The sequence below is a fragment of the Coenobita brevimanus genome, chromosome 71, assembly GCF_032717465.1.
Source record: "Coenobita brevimanus isolate Jiangsu-jjx chromosome 71, ASM3271746v2, whole genome shotgun sequence".
Taxonomy (NCBI): domain Eukaryota; kingdom Metazoa; phylum Arthropoda; class Malacostraca; order Decapoda; family Coenobitidae; genus Coenobita; species Coenobita brevimanus.
This window is the reverse complement of record NC_137024.1, coordinates 55,194,152-55,219,151: the sequence shown is the minus strand read 5'-3', so window position 1 is coordinate 55,219,151 and position 25,000 is coordinate 55,194,152. Positions and strand designations below refer to the sequence as shown.

At 42.6% G+C, this 25,000-nt stretch overlaps 1 protein-coding gene across 1 annotated transcript in view; it reads left to right on the top strand.

Moving 5' to 3' along the window:
• The window catches only part of LOC145406784 (metabotropic glutamate receptor 8-like), a 315,468-nt gene that overhangs the window by 129,274 nt on the left and 161,194 nt on the right, over positions 1 to 25,000 (top strand). Inside the window, exon 3 of the mRNA XM_080277881.1 lies at positions 723 to 902. Coding sequence (XP_080134007.1) covers positions 723 to 902 — 180 coding nt within the window. The remainder of the gene's footprint in view (positions 1 to 722; positions 903 to 25,000) is intronic.

Below are 25,000 nucleotides of genomic sequence, written 5' to 3'. Positions count from 1 at the left end.
CCATCTCCCTCGCTGCATCTCCAACATTCCTTCAGTTCTCAACAACTAACTCCATTCACCTCTTCCTCCATTTCCTTTACTGTTCTCCTTTCCTCCTCCTCCCTCTGCATCTTTCCTCCCTCTGCATCTTTCCTCCCTCCATCTTTCCTCCTCTCTGTTTCCCTTCCTCCTCCTCTCCCATCATCATCATCCCCTCTTACGCTCCCCTATACCCATTATTAGTTAACAGCCTTCCTTCACCCCTAATATTCCTTGCAGCTCATTGTATTAACCCCTTTTCAATCTTCTCTCTCCTCTCTCTCTCCTCTCTCTCTCTCTCACTCTCTCTCTCTCTCTCTCTCTCTCTCTCTCTCTCTCTCTCTCTCTCTCTCTCTGATACCCTAGATAAACTATGCCCCCAGTAATCACGTCACAAATTCTCCCAACCCAAATCTCTTCGTATTTTTCTTTCCTCAGCCAATAGCTCTCTCTCTCTCTCTCTCTCTCTCTCTCTCTCTCTCTCTCACACACACACACACACACACACACACACACACACACACACACACACACACACACACAGATACCTCAATCAGTTACAACAATACCTTGACGAAGCTCTCAGACAAATCCCTACTTCGAGTACTCTCTCTCTCTCTCTCTCTCTCTCTCTCTCTCTCTCTCTCTCTCTCTCTCTCTCTCTCTCTCTCCGTCTCACCCCCTCCTCTCTCTCTCCCTCACAGATCCCCCAAATCAGCTACGCCTCCACCTCGACGGAACTCTCAGACAAGTCCCGCTTCGAGTACTTCAGCCGCGTGGTGCCCCCAGACAACTTCCAGGCGATGGCCATGGTGGAGGTGGTGAAGGCGTTTGACTGGAAGTATGTCTCCACCGTGGCAGACGAAGGCGACTATGGAGAGAAGGTAGGTGGAGAGGTGAAGGGAAGGAGGAAAGAGGGGTGGAAGAATGAGGGGAAGGTGGGGTGGGGGGGTAGAGAAAAAGAGGGAAGGATGGAAGAAGTACGAAGGAATGGAGAAAGAAGGAAAAGATGGATGGGAGGAGGGGGTGGAGAAAAAGAGGAATGATGGAGAATGAAGGAACGTAGCTGGAGGGATAAAGGAAAGGGGGGGGGGACTATGGAGAAAAAGTGGGAAGGATGGAGAAACATGGAGGGCATGGAGAAAGAGGAAGGGATGGATGGTGGAGAAGATGTTTGACTTATAACCTATCCTTCCACTGTGACAGACTATGGCGAGTATGGAGTGAAGGTGTGTGGAGGGATGGAGGGATGGAAGAAACGGAAGAGGAACTGAGTGAGAGAAGGAGGGAGAGAGATAAAAGAATCTGGAATAAACTGGAGGGAAGAAAGACCTACGAATGGAAGGAAACAAGAATGAAGACACTGAAATAAAGAGGGATGGAAAGAAGAAGGATATGAGGGAAAGAAGGATGGAGGGAGGGAATGAAGGATGGAGGGAGGGAAGCAGCTATGAAGAGAGGGCAAAACTCATGATGGCGTGGCAAGAGAGAGGGAGGGATGTGAAGAAGAATGGAAGGAAGGACTGATGGAGAGAAGGAAGACTGGAAAGATGGAAAGAAGGATGGATGACAAGAAGGAAGGAGTTGGAAAGAGAAGAGATTGATGGTAATGGTGGAGTGAGTGAGGTCATTCGAGGGGAAGGACGGAAAGAATATGTCTACTTTGGACAACGAGAGAGGGAAGGACGGAGGAGAGGGGGAGGGGAAGGGGAAGAAAGAAGACAGGAAAGGGGAAGACGATTTAGGAGGAGAGGGAGGAGGGGGTAGGGAGACAGACGGCAAGGAGGAGGAGTTTGTAAGGGAAGGGCAAGTGAGGAGATTAAAAGAAACAGGAAGGGAGAGTGAATGGAATTATCATCATCATCATCATCCCATTACATTCCATCCTCCCACTGTTTCTAGGAAGTGGGAAGTAAAATAATGGGGAAAAATAAAACAATGTGGAAATTATCAGCAAAGAACCTATTGAAGTGTTATACATCCATGCACTCATCATCTACGTTCTCTCTCTCTCTCTCTCTCTCTCTCATCTCACAGTGGTAGCTTTTACTTCCAGTCGAATGCTCCCTCTTTCTTCTCTCTCTCTCTTGTTGAAACTGCTGTCCTACATTCTACTTCTCTCTCCCTCTCTCTCCCTCTCTCTCTCTCTCTCTCTCTCTCTCTGGCTGAAACTGCTGTCCCACATTTTACTTTTTTTCCTGTTTTTCACTTTCCTTCCATTCTTGTTTACTGTCTCATTTTCCTCTCTGTTTTTTTTTCCAACATATACTGTATATATAAAAAGAAAAATTCGCTCTGCTTCTCCATCTTTCACCGCATCTTCATTCGGTATTCCTTTCATTTCCCATTCCCTTTCGTCTGCTCATCTCTTTTTCTCTTTCGCTCAAGATGAGTTTCTCCTATTTCTTTTTCTCTTCTGTTTCTTTCTTGTATCTTTTTCCCTTTTACTCTCTCTCTCTCTCTCTCTCTCTCTCTAGTTCTCCTTCCTCTTCCTCACCTCCCTCTCCCTTGTTCCCAGCCACTCGTTTCTTCTCCCTTGTCTCTTCTTCCTCCTTCCCTCTTTCATCCTTCTCGTTTCCTCCATCTTCCCTCTTTTCATTTCTTCTCCATCCCTCTATGTTCCTCTCTCTCTCTCTCTCTCTCTCTCTCTCTCTCTCTCTCTCTCTCTCTCTCATTTTACAATTAACTTTTATAACTACGATCACTACTATTTTTGCTATCACAATTATTATATCCATTACTGATATATCACACTGTCATTAATATTCCCAACACTCTTACAAGAAAAAAGGCATTCAGTAGAGCGCATACCTCCCTAAAGTTGTGCAATTTATACTTCTGTGTCTTTAAATGTAGATATACTTTCACGAAAAAATTTAATTCATGTACTAAAAAAAAAAATCACAACAGATATTCATTACGACTCTAATATTAGTTTTCTCTGTTAGTTCTGCTGATGAGAGAGAGAGAGAGAGAGAGAGAGAGAGAGAGAGAGAGAGATAGACGGATAGGCAAGAGTAAATACAGAAACCTTAGCGCGTCTGCCAGCAATAATATCGCTTCGTTACACTTTTCGGTCGAACAATTGTGGAACTTGCATGATATTCTGAAAAGACTGTTTGGTTCCGAATATCAAGAATTTCACTGAGTTCCAGAATTCATTGCTCACTGTCTCACAATTTATCGTTCTGAAGTGTACCAGTATTTTTAAACCACAAATACAAATCGGAGGATGAAGTCAATTTTAACACTTCTATCTCCATGCTCTTTGTATTCTAACTTAGCCTAAAATATTCATCTTTCCATCTTGAATGCTGAATTGTAACAGTCGATGTACTCTAAAATATGCTGCTAGTCATGAAGAAGTGTTATGGAAAGGATATAGCGTCTCACCATTGTCTTATCTGATGTTTGCTTCTTCTTTATTATTATTATTATTATTATTATTATTATTATTATTATTATTATTACTAGGCTACTTCTACTACTACTACTACTACTACTACTAGTACTACTACTACTACTACTACATACAACTACTAGTAAAACCACTACTACTACCACTGCTACTAATTTGCCTCTGAGCTACGTGAAACTGACTGCAAAAGGACGACAATCCGGGCCAAGATAAGCAGAATACAATTACTAAAACAACAGACAACTTCCATCACTCCTTTTGCAAACACTATCTCAATTTACGACCACCGCTAGATAAGGCGCCATAGTCTCTGAAGCGGCGTTTCCCTAGTTGCGTGTCTGTAATTAAAACTTTTATTGCCGAAAATTGATATAACTCAGAAAAACAATTACCATAACACTTCATACCGCATCCAAAATTGCCAACATTTATTCATATAGATTTTAAGTCGCTACCTCCCACGCCACCTCAAAATTCGCCGTCATAACTACCCCCTTGTCATCTAAACTTGACTCAAAATTTCGTCTTCTCTCTCTCGTAATTGACAATATTATTTTCAGCTGGTAGTATCAATGTCCGATAAACAAGAACTATCGCTATGAAAATTCCTGAACTATCACTATTTCATCTATTTCCACTGCTGCCACCACATTCCATTATTATAAAGACTATCACTATTATATCTACCTGCCATTACATCTCTTCACTACCAACATTCCCCTACTGCCAACAACTACCAACATTTCACCTATTTACCATCACATACAACTACCAACATCCCGTATCTACCAACATTCCCCTACTGCCAACAATTGCCAACATTTCATTCATCTACACAAGCTTTAACAAACCACAACTACCAACATCCCCTCACTACCAACATTCCTTTACTACCAACAACTATCTACATTTCATCCATCTGCCAACACATACAATAACCAACATCCCTTCAGTACCAACATTCCTCCACTACCAAAACTACCAACATTTCATCAACTTAAACTACCAACATTCCTTCACTACCAACTTTACTCAACTACTACCACACACAAGGCGCCACCACCACCATCCATTGTCATTTTCACCCTCAAAGCTACCATCACCAACCACAACTACCAACATTCTCCCGGCGTCTGTATCTTAATAAAAATCACCTACCACCATTACCTTCCTGACTTCCTATATATTTTCATTATTTTACTTTCCTTCACTCTTGCATTACCATTATCACTACCACTACTACCACTATCACTGCTACTACTACTACCACTACTACTACTACTACTACAATTACTATTACTACTACCACTGCTACTGCTACTACTACCACTACTACTACTTTACCAGTAACACCAGTACTACCACGATTGCTGCTGCTACTGTTACCACTACTATAATTACTATTACCACCACTACCACTGTTATTATTATTGTTATCATTATTATTATTATTATTAGCATTATTATTATTATTATTATTATTATTAGTATTATTATTATTATTATTATTATTATTATTAGCATTATTATTATTATATTATGACTACTACCACTGTTATCACTACCACCACCACCACTATTACTCCTACTACTTTATCTGTTACGACAATCACTACGGTATCACTATTACTACCACTACCACAACTACAACCATCACAACAACCTCCACTACACTACCACCATCAAACTCACCACAACAACCACAACCACCTCACCCACCACACCAACCACCATCACACCTACCACAACTACCAGCGTAGCTCATCTCGTTAAGGCACAACCACTATTTACCCTTGGCACCCTGCGGCAACCACCTAAGCAATTATTAAGTGCCAGGTGAATCAGGTCAACACAGAGGCTAGGTGGCGGAGGATAGGGGAGTGTAGGTGGGTGTAGGTGGCTGGGGAGGATAGAAGTGTGTAGGTGGGTGGGTGTGGGAGAAGGGTGTTGGGGGAAATGTAGGTGGGTGGGTGGGTATAAATGGACGAACAAGGTAGGTGGGTGGATGGGTGTACAGTAGGTGAGGGAATTAGTGGGTGGGGGAGTATAGGAGGGGGAAGTTTGAAGTGTTTAGGTGAGTGGGTGAGTGCAGGTGGGTTGAGGATGCAGGTGGGTGGGGGAGGATAAAAGAGTAGGTGGGTGGGGAAGTGTAGGTGGATGAGGGTGGGTGTTGGTAAAGGTAGGGACGAGGGGATGTAAAGATGATGATAGTGAGTAGGTGAAAGTGATGCTGTGGGGTGTGCGGTATGAGAAGGTGAGGAGAGGTATGTGAGAGTGTATAAAATAGAGAAGGTATGGGGATGACGATGGGGTATGATAGGGAAGATGGGAGGAGAGATGAGAAGTCAGTGGAATGAGATGGCAGTGGGATATGGAAACTGGAAAGTGAGTGCAAGGCTTACATAAGACAGGAAGAAGGGAAACAGAACGTGGGAGGGAGAAGAGGGTAACAGAAAGGGAAGAGAGACAACGAGTAATAAGGAACAAGAAAAACATGACGAAAAGGGGAGAAGCAAAACACGAGGAGTGGTGGGAGAGAGGAAATGGATAGAAGGTGAGAGAGAAAGAGAGAGAGAGAGAGAAGCAGGATAAAAAAGAAATGATGAGAAAATCGAGGAAACGAATGGCGGGATAGAAAATAGAAGACGATGGATAATACAAGTGGAACAGGATAAATAGGTAAAAGTAGAGGAAACAGAGGTAAGAGGAGAGGTGGAAATGTGAGGGAAGAAGAAGATAATAAGAGGGAAAATGGGAGGTGGGAAAGAATGGAAAGGGATGCATGATGGAATAAAAGAAGGAAAGGGATAAAAGGTGAGAGAGAGAGAGAGAGAGAGAGAGAGAGAGAGAGAGAGAGAGAGAGAGAGAGAGAGAGAGACGCAGGACAAATCGAACTGAGAAAAGACAGGAATGAGCGATGAAAAAGAGGGGGGGAAAGGGGGGGCGGTGGTCAAAAAGCAAGAAAAAATTAAGGAGAGGAGAAAAAGACGACAAAGAAGGATGGAAACACAGGTAGGGAGGGAAAGGAAAAAAGTGAAGGAGAGAGTTGAAAGGGAAAAAAAGGGTGGGGAAAGAGGAAAAATTAAGGAAAACGGGCTGTGGGAAGAAAGGCAAGCCGTTGAAATGCCTTCCACCAGGTAAACAAGAAAAGGTAGGAGTGAGGCAGGGGTGAGGCAGGTGGAGGGGTGAAGCATGAATAAGACAGGTGGGAATGATGCAGGTGGGCTTGTACGGCAGGTGAGGGTGTGACCGAGAGGATTAAGAACTTCAAAAGCGTTTTTCTTTTATATATCCGGTTTCGACATTCACGAGTCCCTAAGGCCTCGCGGTACTACACAGCATCAGACAGTATATACACCTTCTCTTGTCACTAATCAGACACTGATAACGGGCCGTCTACACTTAAGATTCACTACAAACTAGAAAGTATTCAAAGAGCACATACAGTACTTCCACCAATGCCAATGCCATTAAAAGGGACCAGGATCCAGATCGTGGATACAGGACTTGGATCCGGATCCGGATCCGCCAACTCCCCCAGTGGCATACACCACAGACTGGTAACCTAAATCCTAATATATAAATAGGACACTTTTAGTTAGGAAATACTGAACGGGGACTATTCATCCAATGCTGTAATATGTAATGCATAAACACGAAATGAAATGAACACAAGTTGCTCTGGTGGGAGGCCCCCTCTTGGTGGGTGGCCCAGGGCCCGGGCCCCTTGGGCCCCCCCCCCCTTAATCCGGCGGTGTGCTTACAGACAGACAAACAGACAAACAAACGCCGACAAAAACATCACCTCCTTGGCGGCGGCAATTATCTTTCTCATGAGCGATGTTGTGGTATTAATGAGGGTGTTGTTATGACATACTGGTAGATCTTATGGAACAGCAGTAAAGGGACACACTCTCAGCCTAATCCTATTCTCTTCTTGAGCCGGGGTCGATCTCACAGCTTCACGATCACCAGCCCATTCCTATACCACTTGGCCACCGCCTTCCTCAGTGCAAGTAATACAGTACAATGAAAGAAACAGTTTAATAGAGTGAAGACGTTAGGAAATGCAGAAGATAGATATAAGAAACAAACTGGCAGTAGAAAGGAGAGAGAGAGAGAGAGAGAGAGAGAGAGAGAGAGAGAGAGAGAGAGAGAGAGAGAGAGAGAGAGAGAGAGAGAGAGCAGCGTGGAAGGAATAACAACCAATGAAAAATGGTGAATTGGAGAAAGTCTGAAAAATCTATGGGAAAATTTGAGGACCAACACAGATGGGTATTATCGGCGTGGTGTGTGTGTGTGTGTGTGTGTGTGTGTGTGTGTGTGTGTGTGTGTGTGTGTGTGTGTGTGTGTGTGTGTGTGTGTGTGTGTGTGTGTGTGTGTGTGTGTGTGTGTGTGTGTGTGTGTGTGTGTGTGTGTGTGTGTGTGAAGAAAGAAAACTGGAAGAAATTGAAGAAAATACAACTAAGAATGATTGAAGTGAGAAAGAAAGCAATACAAAACACCACAAAATTCAGTCACCATAAAAACTTCTTGGGAGAAACACGTAAACCTCTGAGAAAATGGGTGTAAGAAACGATGGCAAAAACACACAAATAAAGAAAGTGTGAAATAATGACGCTACTCGATCATAAACAAAATAAAACAAAACATAAACTGTAAGACAAAATCAGTAAGAAATAAAAGGGCCAGAAATCATAAAGAAAAAAATTGTACGAAAAAAATCCAAGAAAAAAGGCTAAAAAACATATTGAAAAAGCAGAAAAGTGTGAAAAGACTTAGATCGAAAAAAAAAAATCCCACGAAGCAAGCAAGGAAGAGGCGCAAGGAAAGACAGTATTAAAAAAAAAAAAAACATATACACATACGAATAAATATAAATCATGAAAGTATGGAAAATAAAAGATTAGCCATGAAAGAAAACTACCAATATAAAAGCAATGTGAAAGGAACAAGCAATCGTGAAAAAAAATAAAAAAATAACCTAAGAGAAAAATTCATGATGTATAAATGTCAGTCAAAAAAGAAGTATAAAAAACACGAATAAACGATATATAAATAAGTGACCGAACCAATGCATACACACGCACACACACACACACACACACACACACACACACACACACACACACACACACACACACACACATACACACTAAAAATGAAAAATATGAAACATTAAAAAGAGGCAGAAAAATAAAGTAAGAAAGGACAACACATGAAGGGCGGAGGGAGCAGAGGGGAATGACGAAAAACCACAAAGGGAGAGCCAGACAGGGACGAATGCTGAATTGCTGGGGGAGAGAGAGAGAGAGGGAGAGGCGGGGAAGGCAGGAGGAATGGTGAGGCAGGAGGAAGAGAGAGGAAGGGTGAGGCAGAGTGTGGGAGTTGAAGGATGAAAGAGAGAGGAAAGAGAAAGGCAACGAGATGAAAGGTTTAAGGGGAAAGGAAAGGTGAAAGAGGAATGGGGGAGTAAGATGAGGGAGGGATGAAGGGTGAGGGATGTGCCGAAGTGTGTAGGACAAAGATGGGGGAGAAGGACACAGAGTAATGGAAAGTGAGAAAGAGAGAGACTGAGGGTGAGGATGTAAAAGGTAGTGTGTGAAAGTGAGATGCAGGGCGTGGGAAACTGTAGACAGAAGGAACGAGGAGAATGAGTGAGGTTAAAAGAGGTACGCAGAATGAGTTATAAAAGAGGCAGAGTGAGCGAAACGAATGAAGGAAGAAAGAAGAATTAGACACAATAACACTGTGGGAAGTAGGATATAAGAGTGTGGTAAGGTAAGGGCGTGAAAGGTAGGGGGAAGCTTGAAGATAGGGTGAAGAAAGAGAGAGGAGGAAAGGGCGAGACTGAACAATAAAGATAATTATAAGAAAGAAAGGGTGATGGATAAGAAATCAAGAGGATGATCAGAAATAAAAACAAGAATAGGGTGAAAAGGTAAAAAAGAAATATTAGATTAGGGTGAGAGTGAGGGAGAGGGAAAGAGGAAAAGAGAGAGGAAAAATAAGACTATAGAGGTGAAGGATAGAGAACAGTATGTGAGGGAAGGAGAGAATGTAAGAGACAGAGAATTACCAAGGGAAATATAAGAGGACGTGAGAAAAAGACTGAGAGGGTGCGAAGGAGTGAGGTGAGTGAGAGGCGGAGAAAAGAGCAGTGAAAAGGGGAAAGAGAGAAAGAGAGGGGGAGAGAGGGAGGGATTGAGGAGAGGGGCGGGAAAGGAAGAAAGGCAAGGGTGGGGAGGGGAGGGGAGAGGGGAGAGAAAAGGGGAAAGGAAAAGTTTGTCCCTGGTCCAATGAAGTCGAGGTAAATGTTTAGACAGGCGAACCAAGTGAGCATTACTGGGGAGGGTGAGAAGGAAGGGGAGAAAGGAGGGAGGGAGGAAGAACAGAGAGAGATGAGAGGGGAGGAGACAAAGGGAGAGGGCGACAAGGAACGGAGGCGGAGAGAATATGTGCGTGGGACGGAGGGATAAATAAAGGAAGGAAGGAAGGAAGGAAAGAAAGAAGGATGGAAGTATGGATGGAAGGATGGATAGATAGATGGATGGATGGATTGATGGAAGGGAAAGTGTGTGGACTGACGGAGGAGAAAGCTTTATATGGAACGCAGGAGGGAAAGGTCAAAGTAAGGGAGGGAAGGGAGGAAGAGAATCAGAGTGAATGGATGGGGGAGAAGTGAGGAAGGAAGTAAAAGGTGATTCGTGGCAGAGTTAAAGGGAAGGAAAGAGGAGAAGAAAGAGGTGGGAGGTAAACTGGAGGGAGGAGGAGAAGGAAGACGGAGGAAGAGGAAGAAGAGCAGGGGGAGGGAAGAGGTGAAAGTGGAGGGGGAAGAAGATGAGGTGAAGAGGAAAAAGGAAAAGAGTAATGAAAAAAAAAAAGACTGGAATGCAAGAGAAGTAGTAGGGAAGATACAGAAAGTGAAACAAAGGAATGGTAAAAGAAGGAAAAGGAGAGCGAAGTAGAAAAGAGGCAGGAAGGAGTGAACAGAGAGTTAGAGGGAGAGAGAGAGAACAAAGTAGAAGGAAGAAGGAACAGAAAGTATAATGCAACGTATAGATGGGGAGGAAAATGGGGTGTGAAAGAATAGGGAGGGGAGATATAGGGAATGAAAATAAAAGTGTGAGTGCAAGAAGAAAATATGGATGAAAAGATAACAGAGGAAAAGCAGATAGACAAAAATACTGAATTAATTAAACGAATTATTAAATAACGCAAAACTAGGAAGGACTAATGTAAAGCAAATGAATAAATAAAAATAACATGAAAGGAACCAACGCAATTCAGAAAAACATATGAATTATAAAGAGAAATGAGTGCGAATTATTATCCATAATTCAAAATGCTGTTTTTTTTTAACCATGAGAGATTTTGTGGGATAGAATAATAAAGGATCTTGTAATGAAAACAGATATATAAATAGGCAGAGAGAGAGAGAGAGAGAGAGTAATTTATCACATGAGGACATTAGGATGAAAACTGCTGGTTGGGTGGTAAAGAAAATTAATTCGACAAAACAAGAAGACAAGAAAGAAAACGGGAGAGGGAAGAGGGGAACTGAAGAGAGAGACGAAGATTTGGGCAAGAAGGAAGTGAGAGAAGTGAGAGGGTAGGAGAGGGTGGGAGGATGAAAAAGGATGAGGGAGAGAGACGCCCAAGAGGGGTAAAGAAAGAGAGAGAGAAGGTGAGGGAAGAAAAGAGAGAAGGTGAAGGAAAAGAAAATGAAAGGAATGCGAGATTGAGAGAAAGAGAGGAGGAGGAAGGAAAGTAAGAGAGAAATGAAAGAAGAAGGAGAGACAGACAAAGAAGGGGAACGAAGAAAGGAAGAGATAAGAAGGGGGAGAAGAAAAAGAGGGAAGGGAGACGTCAATAGAGGGAGGAGAAATACACGATAAGCGAAGAGAGGGAGAGAGTGAAAGGAGAAGGGGAAGAAGAGAGAGAAATATGAAGGACTGCGGAGCGATGGGAGAGAGGGACAGAGATAAAGACAGGGAAAAATAGAGAGAGGGAGAGAAGAGACAAAGAGGAGAAGTAAGAAGACAGCACGTAAGAATTTAGGAAGGAGAGAATAAGGGAGAAAGGAAAAGGGAAAACAAAAGACAGTGAAAAGAAGGAGCATATTATTAAAGAGACATGAGTGAGAAGGCACGAGAAGGAAGGAGAGAGAGAGAAAGGAAGAAAAGAGAAGGGTAAGGATGGGGTGCATGTAAGGAAGGATCATTAAAGGGAAGAAAAGAGAGAGAGAAAGGGAGGCAGAGAAAAAGGTGGGTACGGTGAGAAAGGGGGGGGGGAGAAGGAGGGGAAAAGAGGGAGGAAGAATAAATGAGTGCAAGAGACAGGCATGAGGAAACAGAGGGAAAAGAAAAGAGGGAGAGAATGAAGAAGAGAGAACGGAAAGTGGCGAGAGGGGAGCGAGAGGAAGAGGAGGAGGAATTAGAGAACGAAGGAAAGAGAAACAGGAAACGGAGAGAGAATGGAAGAGCGAGTGAAGGGAGCAGGGAGAGCGAGATACATTACCATACTTTGTGAATGTCTCAACAGAAACTCTACGGAGTCTGCCATTCACGTTTCACTACCCCCCATAGCCAGCCAAAGGGAAGTTGGAGGAAGGGAGAGAAGAGGGGGAGTGCCAGAGGAGAGACTGAGTGAGGAGGAGATATGAAGATGAGGAAGGAGAAAGCTGAGAGAAGAGGAGGAACGAATGAGAAGGAGAGACTGACCAGGAGGGAGGGAAGCGTGGGGAGAGCACACTGAGTAGGCAGGAAAGGTTGAGTGGGAAGAAGAGGTTAAGTGCGAGGAAGAAGATGAAGAAGAGGAAGAGGTTGAATGGGTGGCTTGGCAAGGAGGTTGGGTGAGCGGGGAGGGGAGGATGGGAGACTGGGGAGGAGAGTGGGGAGGACAGGATAGAGGACTGGGATGGAGAGCGGGGAGGGGAGACTGAGTGGGAAGAGCAGACTGAGAGGGAAGAAAAGTTTGGGTGGAAGGAAAATGCTGTAAAAGTAAAAGAGGTTCAGTTGGGAAGAGAGGGTGAGACTGAGAGGGGAGGAGAGAAGAGTAATGGACCACAGGCTGAAGTTGCTCTCCTCTTGCACCTCACCATTCTCCCTTCAGGGGATAGGGATGGAGTTGAGGAGCATTTATATAACAAGGCAGCAGAACAGCTCGGCCATATCGGTGTCACCACATGAAGGCGTCCATCTCCAGCCCCAGAGTAGGATGAGTGAGCTGAATGAGGGAGGTGGGTAAGAGGAGGTGAATGAAGATGGAAAGAGAGATTTAAGGGTTAGGTAAGTGAATGGAGCGAGAAAATTTTGAGAGTTGAATGAGTAAAGTTAGCGGCGTGAATGAGTGGGCGAGTGGTTAGCGGTGACGGGGTGAGTGGTAAATACGGGTGAGAGGGATGAGTGGGGTGAAGAGAGGAAAGGGAGAGAGGGGAAGAAGGTGTGGGAAGGTGAATGTGAGAGAGATGAATGGGTGAGACAGGGGGACACGAATGAGAAGGAGAAGGATCGACGATGAAAGAGGTGAGTGAGAAGGGAGAGGAAGATGTGGGAAGGAGAGAGAGAGAGAGAGAGAGAGAGAGAGAGAGAGGAAGGGGAAGGAGAGAGAGAGAGAGAGAGAGAGAGAGAGAGAGAGAGAGAGAGAGAGAGAGGAAGGGGAAGGAAAGAGAACGCAAGAGATGAGTGAGAGGGGGAGGAAGATAGGCAAAGAAGGCGTGGGAAGGAAAAGGTGTGAGGGAAGAAGTGAGCGAGATGAATGAGGGAGACAGAGAGAGAGGAAAGGGAAGGGGAAAGAACGGTGAGAAAAGAGGGACGAGTGGGAGGGACCATGAATACTGCTGAGAGGGGTGAGAGTAAAAATGACATAATCGCGAGGGAGGGTGGCTAAAAATGAGATTGGGCAGTGATTAAAGACGTGAAGGAGGGCGAGGACAAGTCGAGCTGAAAGCGTGAATGAAGGGAGGAAAGTGGAGTGAGCGAAAATAGAGTGAATGATGAGGTGGATGGGGAGATGACTGGACAAAAGCAAGAGTGTATAAGAGTGACCGATGGAGTGGCGTAAAAAATTCAGTGAATGACGAGGTGGATGGGGAGACGATTGGACAAAAGCAAGAGTGTATAAGAGAGAGAAATGGAGTGAAAGGGATGAAAATGGATGAATTTAACGGAGAGGTGAAAAATGTACAGTGAATAGAAAGGATGTGGGAGGTTGATAGGGAGATGAATAGACGAACGCAAGATGAGAGAGGGTAAAAAGTGTGAAAAGGGGGAGCGAAGAGAATGAGAGAAGAAAATGAAGACACGATAATGAATAAAGAGCGAATGGAGAGGGTGATGAAGGCTGCAAGGGAGATAAATGTAAAAAAACAAAAAAAAACAGGAAGGTAAATAAGAATGAGGGTGGGGAATGAGAAGAATGAGAGAGGAGGAAAACGAAGTAAGAAGAGTGAAAAGGAGAATGAATGAGAAACGCTGAGTAGGAGATGAGTACCCAAACGCAGAAGAGTGCAGGAGTAAGAGTGCAGAGTGAGAAGAGTGAACGTAAAAAATTGAGTTAGGAGTGTGGAGAAAATAGGAGGTGAGTGAATTCGGTGAGAGAGATAGAGTTCGAGGTAAATAGTGAAAGTTAGATGGAATAATTTAGAGAACGAGAGAAATAACAGGAGATAATAAAAGCAAGAAGAGTGGAAAAAGACAGAAAGAAAAGAGAGAAAATGGATACGATGGGAAAGGATGAGACAGAGGAGTGAGAAAGAAAAAGACAGAAAACAGAAAAGGAGTTTATATAGTGTGAGAGAAGGAGTGGGAACTGAGTGCCTAAAAGCAATATGGAAGGGTGTGAAAGTGAGAGAGAGGGGAGAGTGAGAGGGATTAGAGAGAAAGTTGAAGCAGAAATCCAATCCAATACTATATGTGCCTTAAAAGTTATATAGATTGTGTAGTTACAGTTTTATTCTTACGAAAATTCTCTCTCTCTCTCTCTCTCTCTCTCTCTCTCTCTCTCTCCTAATTGTGTGAGAGGAGCACAAGTATAGAGCTAATTTCTCTATTTTATTCCTGTCCACAGAACTATGTATATTTGGAGAGATTTTTTTTGAGGGAGTTAATATGATGCGCATTCGTTAATCCCCTCACATTAAGATATCTCTCTTAAGTTGGACAAGATCGAGAGAGAGAGAGAGAGAGAGAGAGAGAGAGAGAGAGAGAGAGAGAGAGAGAGAGAGAGAGAGAGAGAGAGAGAGAGAGAGAGAGAGAGAGCATAATACCCACCCAGCCAATCACTCACCAGAAGCACAAGGGGGACTACCTCAGGACGTGTGTGTGTGTGTGTGTGTGTGTGTGTGTGTGTGTGTGTGTGTGTGTGTGTGTGTGTGTGTGTGTGTGTGTGTGTGTGTGTGTGGTTAAACAGAAGGAAAAAATGGAAAGTATAAGTAACAGAAGAAAAAAAATCATAAAGGAGAATTAGAAGAGGAAAGAAGGACCAACAAAGAAAGGAGATGAAAGTGAAGATGAAAGGGGAAAATTGCAGATGGAATGAAAAATGGACGGCGACTTGCAAAAAAAAAAAAAAAAGAAAGAAAAAAAAAAAAGAAATAGGAGGAAAGAAACCTGTAAATGAAACAAAGACAAACTTAAATGGAAAACGGAAAGTGGGCATAGCAAATACTGACTAAAATAAAGTGTACACAATATGAAAAGGGGGATCAGGAGAGGAAAGAAAGAAGAATGAAGAAGAGAGATGAATGGAAAGAACACTGGAGAGAAAACAGCAGGAAATAAAAACAAAAGTATGATCAATGGCAGGGAGAAAATGGAGGAAAGGGAGGATGAAAACAACAGGTAGGCAAGGAAAGCCAAAAGCCAAAATATAGCATCAAAGGGAATGAACCTGATTTTTACATAATTGTCGCTAAGATAGGAAGCAAAAAGTCGCGCGCTCCGAATAAATCAGAAGTATTAAAACAAAAGCACAAAGGAATGAAATAAAACATGCGTGAGAATGGCTAATGGAAGCAAAATACGGAGGATGGAAAAATGGGGTTGACAAAATTGGCAGTACAGAAGAACGTTCAGGGGAAAAATGGGACGATCAAGGAAGAGAGAAGGGAAGGAGAATATAACTATCTATCTTCCTATCTATCGATCAGGAAGAGAAAAGGGAAGGAGAATATAAACCTAGCTATCTATCTATCTATATACATGCATACACACACACATACATATTGAAAACTGCCAAAGTGAAACAGGTCGGTGTTGTAGTTTGATATTTTTGCAGACAGACACTGTATAAACTGACAGCAATAACAGACAATAAAACAAACAGACAGACAGGCAGATAAAAGAAAATAAGGAAAGATTTATATATATATTCACACATGTATTATAAGCATTACATATACATGATACAGATACAAAGATAAATACAGAGATATATAGATAGATAACTATAGATAGATAGATAGATTAAAACAGATAGAGAGAGATAGGCAGACAGGTAGATGAAGACAAATATAGACTTATGTAAAAACGATTTGGTATGTGGGTTCAAATCCGGTCTAATGATGAAAATAATCTGAGAATTGGATTCCCTATTTTCTTGCACTCCTCCCACCGACACATCCCCAACACGCATCCCCTCACACCACCACATCCTTAGTATGTCACAAGAGAAGTGGCGGATATCAGTGTCTAAGTGGTGATATGTGATGGCTGTCGGTGAGCCCTGGTTTGAACTGTGGCTCACTACGGGATATGGAGAACGGGCTAGCTAATGCATGTCCAGAGCTGGCAGCCTAATACTTTGAAAAGATGAAGTTATTTATATTTCATTCTTGTTACCATGATTTTTTTTTTTAATAATTTGCGATTTGAAGGGGAGAGTTGTAGCATTCATTAACAATTTCATTAGGAGATGTCATCGAAAAATTAAATAAAAGATCTTAATTACTCCATAAACGAATATTATTACTGTCCCATACAGATAAAAAGGATAAAGACCAATATGTATATGTAAATATATATATATATATATATATATATATATATATATATATATATATATATATATATATATATATATATATATATATATATAATTGTTCCGTTCTCAGAGAGAGAGAAAAAAAAACACCAATGACCAATGCAAAAAAAAAAATAAATAATAATAATAATAATAAAAAAAGAGACTAAAGCACACAAAGATAAATATATATAACCATGGTGACCAATACGAAAAAGAAAATAAAAAAACGCGATGGGATTCAAAGCACGTCGACCCCAGCGAAAAAGGGGGCTAAAAAAAAAGGAAAAAAAAAACAATTACGCAGACAATAACAGTAACTCCACCGAAACCAATAAGAAGAACAAACACAAGCGCCGTATTTACCTGGGTGAAAATAGAGACAAATAGAGACAAACACACTCACACAGATGGGCACACACACACACACACACACACACACACACACACACACACACACACACACACAATACAATAGTACAGGTGCCGCAATACAACTACAGTAACAGCAGTGTCGATAACAATTAGGTCAGGATAATAACGATAAAAACAAAAGATATCCAGACAGGAACAACCAACCGAAGGGAAATAATGGGAGGGGAAAAGGTAAACAGAAATTTTTACAACTCCAAAACTAAAGCAACCTTTTTACTGATAATTCTTCTTCTTCTCAGCTATGCTATAATATTTAGCACATCAAAATGACTGTAAAAATTAAAAATAAGATTGAAATAAAGAAAGTAAGGCAAGTACAAATTTTAGCAACCCATAAAAATCACATTAACTTTTTCAAATAACCCCTTTTTATATGAAACATGTTTCTAAAAATCTGTAATTATTTGGAAACCATCATTGCAGAAAAAAAAAAAAAGATATCCACACAGGGACAAAAATTAGACGAAAATAAAGGAAAGAAAGGCAACCACAACCTTAAATAATAGCTATATAAACCATGCCATCTCATTAACTGATATTATTTTTCTCGGTTTTGCTATAATTTCTAGGACATCATAAAGCCCCCCCTCAAAAAAAAAAAAATATCCACATTAACAGAAGCAACAGGAAAGGAAGATATAATAAATAGCACGTCCAAAAAATATATAGAAAACGACTTGTCCCTTTAGCTGAAGGGACTTTTCTCAGTTACACCATAATATTGAGGACATCATGAAAACAATGAAAATTAACCAACACCAGAGAAGTTAATGTCACCTCGAATCCTTAACAGAGAGGATATTATTATGTGGCTGAAAATCTGAGTCTGCAAGGTGGTCTCTGCTAACACACACACACACACACACACACAGCATGGAAGCACGATATGTATGTTGACTCTAAGCATATATATATTAGGGCAAATTAGAATAAAAGTAAAAATAATCACATATATCCAAAAACCAATTAACATCCGAGGTGAAGCTGATATTGGTGACATCATAACAACAAAAATCAAGAACAACAACAAAACAACAACAATAACAACAACTAGGGTCAATCTGGAACGAGAAGCAAGAGCCCGTTTGTTCCACTCCAGTGCTGCCTCTCTCGCTCTCGCTCTCTCTCTCTCTCTCTCTCTCTCTCTCTCTCTCTCTCTCTCACACACACACACACACACACACACACACACACACACACACACAACCAAATTTCCCATTCTCCTTTCAGCCACTGCTTATCTTCCTTCCTTCTGTCATCCATCCTATCTACTTTTCTTCTCCCTGCCTCTCCCTCTCTCTGCCTCTCTCACATCACTCTGCCTGCCTGCCTTACCCTTCCTGCCTGTCACTCTACTTCTGCCTCACTGCCTCCCCTCGTCTCCCCTGAATGTCAACTTGCCTCTCTCTCTCTCTCTCTCTCTCTCTCTCTCTCTCTCTCTCTCTCTCTCTCTCTCTCTCTCTCTCTCTCTCTCTGCCTGCCTGTCCTGCCTAACAACACTCCCTGCATATTTATATTCCTCATCTGCCTTGTTCTGCCGTCCTGCTCGGTCCTTCAACTACTTACTCATTCACCCACTCATCCCTTCACTACCTCTACCAATTCTAACCCTCTCTCACTCACTCACTCACTTTCTCACATACCAGTTCCCTCTCCTTTCCTTTCCTCTTGTTTTTTTTATTATAATCTTTTGCTATTAACATTCCGCCTTCTTTAATTGACTTTTCCTCCTTTCTACATTTAGTTTCCCTCATTTTGCTGTTAACTTTTTCTTTCTATTCCTATCTTTTCTTTTATTCCTCTCGTATAAATAGCCTTCCATTCTTGCACATAATTAAACAAACTCGCAATTTTACTCTCCTCTTCTTGCCCTGTCTTTCATAATTAAGTGTTTTTTCATCTTTTTTTAATGGATTTCTGTCTTTTCTTTTTCTCGCTTTCTATTCCCATTCATATATTTACCTAGCAATTTATTCTTTTTCTTGTCCTTTTTCATTAATCTTCTTATTGTGTATGCTTCCTTCTCTGCACCTCTCTTTACTCCCATTCCTCTCATCTCATCATTTTCCTCCCTTACTTAAACGCCAACTCACAAACTAATTTACTTTCCGTTCCTTCTCTCTCATTCTCATTCACTGTTCTCAGCTTTCTGTCCAATTCTGTTTACTTCCACTCTTCTCATCCCATCATCTTCCTCCGTCATTCAGTTATTCACTCAGTGCAATACCCATTCACTTTCCTTCTCTCCCTTATTTTTACTCTTATGCTATCTTCTTTCCTTTCTCATCAATTCTGTTTACTTTTCGTCTCCTCGTATTTCTCAATTTTATTTCATATTTTCCTTGCCTTCAATCTCCCCCTCACTCAGGTCTCTTTAAATATTCTACTGCTTGTCCGCCTGCCTGCCTGCCTGCCTGTCTGCTTCCATCTCTGCCTGTCTTTCTACCAGCCTGCTTACCTTCCTTTCTGAATGTCTGCCTGCATATCCCCCTTCCTGTCTTTCTGCCTACCTTCCTACCTACCTACCTCTCTAAACTGCTGGCCTGTCCCCTTTCCTCTCTGCCTGCCTACTTTCATAACAGCTTCCATTCTGTCCATCCCTGTCTGCCTTAACTTCTGTAACAAATCCTGCCTGACTGCACGTGTTCCTGCCTGCTTGCCTACGTCGTTGCCTTCCTGTCTTCGTCCGTCTGCCTTCCTGCCTGTTTGCCTCCAATTCTGCCTGTCTGCCTCCAATTCTGCCTGCCTGCCTACTTCCATTCCTGCTTCTCTACAACGATATACAAGGATCCACCTCTTACTCCAGACGCTTGACAAAACTCTGGGATTGAATCTATTATGGCACACACAGCTCTCTCTCTCTCTCTCTCTCTCTCTCACACACACACACACACACACACACACACACACACACACACACACACACACACACACACACACACACACACACGCACACACGCACACACACACACACTTCGACGATCTACATGGATCCAGCTCTTACTCCAAACGCCTGACAAAACTTGGGATTGAATCTATTATGGCTCACACAGCACCAATTTCCCTCCTCTCTCTCTCTCTCTCTCTCTCTCTCTCTCTCTCACACACACACACACACACACACACACACACACACACACACACACACACACACACACACACACACACACACACGCAAACTGACACATTAATATTACACATAGCTTCTCCATCTGTCAATCTGTCCCTAACTCTCTCTCTCTCCATCCATCTGTCTCTATTTCCTCCCTCACTCCCCCACTCCCTCCCACTCAGTCAGACTCTCTCTTCCATTTCTATAAACTCTCTCTCTCTCTCTCTCTCTCTCTCTCTCTCTCTCTCTCTCTCTCTCTCTCTCTCTCAACTGCACTAGGCCTCACACTACCTCACTTATTCACCTTTCCTCGTGAAGTATTAACTCTTTTCCTACCCTTACGTGCGTTGACTCGGGGTGGAGAGAGAGAGAGAGAGAGAGAGAGAGAGAGAGAGGAGGGGGGTTTGCAGCTGTTGCTTGAGTGCCGCTTTTAACCTTTTTATGGGTCGTTGTTCTCTCTCTCTCTCTCTCTCTCTCTCTCTCTCTCTCTCTGGTTCTTAGCACATCTAATTATCTTGTTTTCTATCACTTTCATATCATCCATTATCAAAATTTATCATGTTCGTCTTATTGTTTCGTATTTTTATTCTTACATATTATAACCAAATCTAATATATTTCCAAAATGGTTCGTTCTTGTTACACTCTTTACTTACATTATTTTTTTTACTATAATATTGTTAGCATTCCTTCCATTTTTTTTCCTTCCTTTATAATTTCCTTCACCTTCTTCTCGTTTTTTCTTAGTGTATTTAATAATGTTCCTTATAAACTTCTTTCGTTCTGTTGCTTCCCATATTCTCTCCCTTATCATCTTCCCTCTTCTGTATTTCTTATCTCTTCCTTATCCCATTCCAGCACTTCTTCTCTCTTTTCCATCCCTCAATATTTGGTCCTTCCATCTTCATTCCCTTTTCCCTTCCCTTATTCATCCTCTCGTCAGAATATTCTCATCTTCCATGCAAACATCCTTACCCCTCTCTCTCTCTCTCTCTCTTAAAATTGAGAGAGCGAAGGTGTATAACCAATAATTTCTGACACCCATTTGTGGAACCACGAGACTGTAGTGTTTAGCCTCTCCATCCTCATGCTGAATGGGCTCTAAAACGTGGCATGCAGGATAACCATTACCCATCAGAAAATAGGGTGGTGATGAGGAGGTAGATAATGATGATGATGATGATGATGATGATGATGATGGTGGTGGTGGTGGTGGTGGTAAATTTGGTGGTGAAGAGGCAGATGTGATGATGATGATGATGATGATGATGATGATGATGATGAAGAGGAGGCAGAGGATAATAATAATAATGATAATGATAATGATAATAATAAAAATAATAATAATAATAATAATAATGAGTTCGTCATGATCTCATTCCATTCAACATTTCAATTTCCACATACATATGCTTATACTCCTCCCCCCCCCCCGCTTCTCCAGTCAATAGTCTCTTTACACACGTCTCCAATACGTGCCCAATCTTAATTAGGTCAGAACAAACTAATCAACACTAACAATAGCATGATCAAACAGGCTGGAACATCGCTTCATTAGTTTGGAACTCTCAATAGTGTAAACGAATTATTGATCTGAACTGTACCTGCCAGCGTTCTGACTCTCCATCTCCCCTCTTTGATCTTTTTTTAAATTCTTTGGCTCTGTAATATGAAGTTTGTTATTTGTTCAGGCTGATGTGGAACGATTTTATTTATCCTCCTCCTCCTTCTCCTCCCCCCCTCCTCCTCCTCCTCCTCCTCCTCATCATCATCATCATCGTCGTCGTCATATCATCATCCTTCTCCTCCTGCTCCCCCTCCTTCTTCCCCTCCTTCTCCCCCTCCTCCTCCTCCTCCTTCTCCTCCACCTCCCTCTCCTCCTTCTCCTCCTCCTCCTCCTCCTCCTCCCTCTCCCCTCCTCCTCCTCCTCCTGACTGTCCATCTCACTCTCCATCCATCAGCCCATTTTACCTCCATTTTATTCTCTCCCTCCACATCCATCTCCTGCTGCATTATGTTTGCCAGATTTTCATTCGATTTTCTCTTTCTCCTCATCATCATCATCATCATCATCATCATCATCATCATCATTTTCAAGGAGCTTATGTTTTCTCTCATTTATTTTCCCTTTCCGTCTTTCTTTTCTGTGTACTCTTCAGCGTAGTTTTCCCTTTTTCCTCCTCATCTTCCTCTTCCCCCTCTCCTCTCCTCCTCCTTCTCCTCCTCCTCCTCCTCCTCCTCCTCTGTGTCCTTATATTTTCTTCCTGACACCTCCCTTCTCCTCCTCCGTCCCCCTCCCCTTCCCTCCCCCTTCCCCCTGCCCTACCCCCCCTTCCTTGGTCCACTGGCAACCTACTTACGTGCAAGGTTACTTATTTTACTGTACTACAAACTTACGCTGTGTGTGTGTGTGTGTGTGTGTGTGTGTGTGTGTGTGTGTGTGTGTGTGTGTGTGTGTGTGTGTGTGTGTGTGTGTGTGTGTGTGTGTGTGTGTGTGTGTGTGTGTGTGTGTGTACGATTGACTCCCCTCCACTACACTCATTCATCCCCCTCTTTCCCTTTCCTATCCCTGTTCCTAAACCTTCCCTTCTCACTCCCCTCCCTCTTACCAGACCCTGCGCCTCACCCATCCCCCTTACTCTCCCTTTCTCCCTCTACAACTCCCCCCTTCGCATTTCCCTTCCCTCACTTCATTCCTCTTCCCCATATCTATTCCTAAATTACACCCTCTTTTCCCCGCCTTCTTTCTCTCAGCTCCCATTCCCATCACTCCCATCTCCCCTTCCTCTCCCACTCTCCCCATCCCCCTCCTTCACTCCCTCACCTCCCCCATCCGTAGTGTGGTGGTGTGTCTTCAATAAACCTGCCTGCCTTCCTGCCGCCTTCGTCAGCGCCGTCAGGAGTGTCAGCATGCTACGGTCTTTACACGCAGCCTCAGCACTCGGGTGGCAGGGGGGTCGGGCGGCTGGGGGATGGCAGGTTTATGGCAGGGTGGTGGAATGGTAGGGTGATACGGCAGGGAAAGATGGTAGAGTGGTGGGAGGGAAGGAGGGACAATGACAGGGTGATGGCAGGGTGGTGGAAGGATAGGGGAGTGGCAGAGGAAAGGGGGATGACAGAATGGTGGCAGAGAGGGAAAGGGGGATAGCAGGTTCATAACACACTGGCGGCAGGGGATGGTAGGGTGGTGAAAGAGGGAATGTGAGAAAAAGACGATAACAAGATGGAAAGTTGTGAGAGTGGCGAAGGAAAGAGAGGGACAAAAGGCTTAAAAAAAAAAAAAGATGGAGAGTGGCCAAAGAAAGAGTAAGATGATGGGAAAGAAAGCAATAAAAATGGCGAAAGAAAGAGAAGGACAGAGGAATAGAAAAGAGGGAGAGAAGAAGAAGAAGAAGAAGAAAAAAGGAGTGTTACAAGAGTCGGAGGTAGACGATGAAATGGGTAAATAAGATGAATAACAAAATAAAGAAAGGCAGGGAAGGGTGAAATAAAGCAATAGAGGTAGGCGAGTAGGCAAGAACTAAAAACGTAGGTCGGCAGGAGAGGAAAGAAGGAGTTAAGCAGATAGACAAGAAGAAAAAAAGGCAGAAGGCTGGAGCAAAGCGACAATCAGACAAGTGGGGTAGATGGTAAGACGGTAGGTAGATAAGGAGGAAGTGGGGTGGAGGGGGAATATATGGACGGGAGAGGAAATGGGGAGGTAAAAAGTATAGACGGGAGAGGAAATGGGGAGGTAAAAAGTATAGAGAGATGTGAGGAGACAGAAAATATGAAAAGACGGCAGGTTGGAAGAAAGATTAAGAAAGATTAGCTGAGAAGTGGAAAGGGAGAAAGGAAATGGGAAGAAATAAGGGAAAATTAACGGAAGAAAGAAAAAAGTAGTAAACAGGAAGAAGGGAATAGAGACAGAAGTAAAAAGGAGAGACGTAGGGAAGGAGAAGGAAGTCTGGAAATTATTAAGGAAGAAAGCAGTGGGGGGAAGAGGAAAGCAGACTGATAGAAGGAAGGAAGCAAATCAAGGAAGGTGGGAAATAGGTCGGGAGGGAAGGAAGGAAGCAGGAAGGAATGAAGGAAGGAAGGATGGGGTAGGAAGGAAAGAAGGGAAGGGAGGGAGATCATGGTAGGGAACAAATGTGGGAGATTTTACTGCTTAACGAGGGGAAATAAAATCTTTAATAAAACGCTAATCTGGTTTAGAATTCCCAGCTGCCTCTCCCGTCCCATTTCCCCTTCTTTATTTTTTATTTGATCGCTTGATTCTTTTTTCTCCCCCACAACAGATCTCAAAATTTCATCTTTCCTTTTCCCTTTCTTCTTTTATCAGTTTTGTCACTTCCCTTTCCCCTCTCCCTTTTTTTCCCATTTCTTCATTTTTCCCATTATTCTCTCCTTATACTTTAATTTGCCTAACAATTCATCTCTCTCTTACCCATTCTTTCCCCTTTCCTTCTTCCTTTCCCCTTTCCCTCTTTTTTTCCCCTTTCCCATCCCTTTTCTTCTCCCCTTTCCTCGTTTTTTGACTTGCTTCCATAATTCTTAACTGGTCTTTCATTTCCATCCATCTCTCTATCATTTTCCTTCTCCATTACCTCTCCCTTCATTTTCTTCTCCTATTTTTCTTCCCTTTTCTTTTCCTTCCATTACTTTTCTCTAAACCGGCCTACCATTTTCATCACTTTCACACCCATTTCTCTTCCATTACTTCTCCCTTCCCAATTTCCTTCCCCATTTATTCATTTACTTATACTTTTCTTCATTTTTCCTTCCATCTCATATCTATCAAGCTCATTCCTTTTAAAGTATTATTATTATTATTTTTTCTGTTCTTTGTCGGTTCTTTATTTCCTATGTGATTCTCTCTCTCTCTCTCTCTCTCTCTCTCTCTCATTTGTCTCTGTTTCCATGTTTCACAAGCCTGTCTGCCTCCATCTCTCCTTCAACCTCTCTTGTTTCCAGTCTTATTTTCCTTCCTCCTTTTAACACTCTTTTCCTTCT